This window comes from Sinocyclocheilus rhinocerous, unplaced genomic scaffold, assembly GCF_001515625.1.
Source record: "Sinocyclocheilus rhinocerous isolate Xijiao unplaced genomic scaffold, SAMN03320098_v1.1 scaffold1488, whole genome shotgun sequence".
Classification (NCBI taxonomy): domain Eukaryota; kingdom Metazoa; phylum Chordata; class Actinopteri; order Cypriniformes; family Cyprinidae; genus Sinocyclocheilus; species Sinocyclocheilus rhinocerous.
The window spans coordinates 1,200,394-1,204,245 of record NW_015633542.1 but is presented as its reverse complement, the minus strand read 5'-3'; the positions used below and the strand labels follow the sequence as shown (position 1 = coordinate 1,204,245).

The following is a 3,852-nucleotide window of genomic DNA, read 5'->3' as shown; positions in this document are numbered from 1 at the left end:
CACTTTAATATGGAAACCACAGGATGTGTTCAACAATGCTAAATGAATTTGTTCACTTTCCATTATCTTATAAATATCTGTAGTATAATTTCAATCATTGTCTCAATGTTCTCGTTGAAGTTCCTAGTTGCCTTTGTAAGGCATGTCAGTGGCCAAGCTGTAATGTATATGTAAAATAAGTGAATTTGTGTTTGTCATTGCTATGAGAATGAACAAATACTTTAAAGCCACCTGTTAGATAATCAATAAAGATCCTTCCATATCTAACAGAACTCTAGATTAAACAATGAAGTACACTTACCATACTTGAACACTGCTTGAGTATCGTTCTAGACAAGGACAATGACAAAAAGATGCATTGGATTTTCATTGCAATTGGCATCCTAAAATGAATCTAGTAATTGATGAACCTTACTTTATATAAAAGGAATACTCCTCCTATATCACAATTTTGAGTGTGAAGCAGATTATAATTATGACTGAGGAATTATGTCAGTGCCTATTACAGCTTTGCTGTTTTGCTAACTGAATGAGTTAATATTACTGGTGTTGCTCAGGAGACTTGACCCATGGGAGCATACGTGTTGCATCAAGCGGCACACAGCTTTCAAACAAGCCCAAGTAACCACAAGGGAGTCAATAAAGGATCTCCGTCTGTTCCTCCACAATACCATACCACTCTCCCTGTGGACAATTAACTTCACATAAACCACTGTGCACAGCACACACATTATTACACACACACTCCCACAAGCACACATATATACAGATAACCGCACATAGAAATTCATTATGCATGGATCTCTTGATCGAAAACCTTGTCCTCCCTACACTACATGTGTTTCTGAGAAAGAAAGAACTTTGACATAATGATCTCCAGCGCAAGGTATTCTGGGAGCATGAACTGCAAGGTTTGGGCCTAATTTTAACAAGTGTCCCTGAAGACCGGCCTCTATAAAAGCTTTGGAAAAAAGAACATAGGTGAGCGTACAAATACAAGGAGGTTGGCAGAAGTGTCTCCAACGGATGTAATCACACTGAGAAACAGGACTGTCAAAACAACTCGCAACTTTCCGAAGGCTATGAAATCAGACGGATTTCTTTGAGGCTCAGTTACCAGTAAGTGGCTTTTTTCTTTTATAAAATGTTAGGCATACAAATGGGTGTAGCCTTTAAATTGAATCAGAAATAAGGCAAAATAAAGTGTTTCAAAGTGGTGCAAGCGTTCTTAAAAGAGAACTTAAAAATAATTAACCAGGCTAATGAAGGCGGCAAATAATTTCTGTGTGTAAGCAAAAGAAATGGTTATGGTCTATTCATTTAATTGGGATTAGATCGAGAAAAAGTAAAACTACAAGATTTAAAAGTTTCACATCATCTAGTTAAGACCAAATCGACGCCATATATAATTTCAAATATTTTAGTTCAGAATAGGCCAGACCAATTCTGATATTGAGACCAACAATAACTCTTAAATATTCTTAAGTTTAGGTCGTTCACCACATGAGTGGTAATGAGTCGCTGGCGGCAGTCGGTGGTGGAAATCCAAACCAGAAAGAGGCAGGTGAATGAATGCGAGCGGGCACAGGCCGCCCTGAGCAAAGTGACAGCCTGCTTCCAGCAAATGGCCACCTCCTTGGGGAGCAACATGGATGGGAGCTTCCTTAGAGAGGAGCTGGAGGAAACCAGGACAGTAGCTCATAAAATATGCTCAGGTAAGACTGGACAAGTAGAAACAAAAGACAAGCAGGAAGCAGTTTGGTGATGCTAGTGGTGCAGAAATTTTACATTGCCCTTTCAGTATTTTTCTGCACTGCAAAAACTAGAAGCTGGCCATATTCAATTATGCCACATTCAAAGCGTTGATAGTTGACTTGTTCGACTCATGTTTCAGGGCTTCACCGGAGGCTGCTAAGTCTGCTGATAGAAATGGAGCAAGGACAAGAGGACAAAGAACAGGTTGAACGACTTTGGGTGATCTTTTTGTCCAGCTTGGAAAACTTCCAGCAGGACCTAAAGAAGGTCAAAGTCTTGCAAGAGATATTCCCTCTGACCCAGCGCAAAGATCGACAAGCCCTCGTCAACACAGGTTATGTGGGTGGAACTTCGGAAGTAGCAGCTCGGGCAGCCATGGTGCAAACGCCATGGTTATCAGTAGAGGAGACTGCAAGCCCAGACCTGAAGAACCACATAGTGGAGATTGATGTTCTGCTTGAAGAAATGTTTCAAAGAGTTAATGTTCCACTGTGGTCTGTTGAACCCACACAACCAAGCTGGTTAGAAGGCGTTTCTACCCAAGATGGTGGGCAAGAAGAGGATGAAAGCTTGGAGGACATCATGGAAGTGGAGGTGGTGTCTCAAAATAATACATCAGGCTGTTGCAATCACCACAACTGCAAAGTAGGCTGTCTACTATGCCTGCTGAGCTAGGTTCTGGAACTAGAATAAAATAAAAGTTTTGAAATTGAGACATGCATTCTGCAATAACTTTTTTCAATAACAGGTTAAAAGTGCTGACAATTATACTCTGTAAGCCTCTCAATTCAATACAGAACATTTTCAGACTATATTCTTACTTGATCAGTTGTGTACTACAGGCCTTTATATTGTAAATATAAAAAAAATAAAACAAAAGCAATTATTTAACATTCTTGTCTTATTTTCACTTCCTTCAATCCAATAATTAGAGACACAAACTCAATTCAGTTAGCATTTTATTCAGGAAGGTTTCATACAACACAGAAATAATATACACAGACCAATTACAGAAAAAATTTACATTATTATGAACAAGAAAAAACACAGATAAAACAAAAGGCAGACATTTATGTTCATGGTCAATTCTTGTAGGTTGCGTGCAAATGGGTTTTGAAGGCTGCAACAAAATAGATTTGAAATGTGTTAGTTTATTGCACAATTCACCGAAACACTAAACTAGGAACAATTCTCTAAAAATACTGCAGTTTCAAACAACTGCTTCACTCTGGCATGATCATTCACCTTCCTGGTCATCCCATAGTTCGGCAGCTGCAGAGTTCATTGGACTATCATTGTTGGGTTCTAAAAACAAGAATTCATGAGTACAATGATCCAGACAAGACGGCTACTAAATTGGTTTAAAAAACCAACCAAATCAGAAAAAATACATGCTGCTGTATATACTAGGAGAAAATAGTTCACCTTACAAGATTTAAAATCTGAAATAAAGTATTCTATATATCAGGGCATAAATAGGCACTGCCAAGTTATTGAAATCATATGGTATGGTCTGTCTGAATACTCGATTCTGATTGGCTGGCAGGTATGCATTAAAACAGTTTAATGCACAGGTAGTTCCAAGTCAGTTTAATCACCGTTCTATATTAATGCGCTGCTTTAATTGACACACACACACACACCACTCACAGACAGAGACAGAGAGAGAGAGAGAGAGATCCCGCTGCGCACACAGAAACGTTCAGGAGTAGGCCAACATAAACTTGTCAACACTGCCCCGCAACTTTTATTTATAAAACGCTTAGACACTGGATCACTGCATTATATTCCTCAGCAACGAGGAGGTAAAATCTGTTTAAGTAACTAAACTCACAACTTTGTACAAACACACACAACTTTGTGTTTGTAGAGAGAGATGCAGACGCAGGTAATTCACACACACAACTGTCATCTTTCTCCCTCTCTCGATCAAACGGTCGATAATTAATTCAAATAAATGTGATCTAACTGCACTATTTCATCTCGGTGTCTAATTTGAAGCGGGCAGAATGCTAGAGCTAACGAGCCGTAACTGACGAAAATAACCGTCATTTTTACCCATTCAGTCAAATATTGCGCTGCAAAGAGCAATACTAC

At 39.0% G+C, this 3,852-nt stretch overlaps 3 protein-coding genes across 6 annotated transcripts in view; 2 read left to right on the top strand and 1 right to left on the bottom strand.

The window, feature by feature from the left end:
- Positions 1 to 625, top strand: part of LOC107744396 (regulator of G-protein signaling 9-binding protein-like) — a 1,863-nt gene extending 1,238 nt beyond the window's left edge. The window contains exon 3 of the mRNA XM_016558023.1: positions 558 to 625. Coding sequence (XP_016413509.1) covers positions 558 to 625 — 68 coding nt within the window. The remainder of the gene's footprint in view (positions 1 to 557) is intronic.
- Positions 1 to 2,591, top strand: part of zgc:109913 (regulator of G-protein signaling 9-binding protein) — a 4,003-nt gene extending 1,412 nt beyond the window's left edge. The window contains exons 1-3 of one of the 3 annotated variants that reach the window (XM_016557958.1): positions 1,081 to 1,119; positions 1,487 to 1,715; positions 1,895 to 2,591. In XM_016557958.1, coding sequence (XP_016413444.1) covers positions 1,514 to 1,715; positions 1,895 to 2,430 — 738 coding nt within the window. In that variant the 5' untranslated portion in view covers positions 1,081 to 1,119; positions 1,487 to 1,513 and the 3' untranslated portion in view covers positions 2,431 to 2,591. Of the gene's footprint in view, positions 1 to 1,080; positions 1,120 to 1,400; positions 1,716 to 1,894 lie in introns of those variants that run through there. The other 2 variants (XM_016557959.1, XM_016557960.1) reach the window with 2 other exon arrangements.
- Positions 2,592 to 2,710: 119 nt separating this feature from the next.
- Positions 2,711 to 3,852, bottom strand: part of LOC107744406 (ubiquitin-conjugating enzyme E2 C-like) — a 4,784-nt gene continuing 3,642 nt past the window's right edge. Inside the window, exons 6-7 of one of the 2 annotated variants that reach the window (XM_016558036.1) lie at positions 3,001 to 3,060; positions 2,711 to 2,875 (exon numbers count right to left, since the gene is read on the bottom strand). In XM_016558036.1, the coding sequence (XP_016413522.1) occupies positions 2,838 to 2,875; positions 3,001 to 3,060 (98 nt within the window). In that variant the 3' untranslated portion in view covers positions 2,711 to 2,837. The remainder of the gene's footprint in view (positions 2,876 to 3,000; positions 3,061 to 3,852) is intronic. The other variant, XM_016558035.1, reaches the window with a different exon arrangement.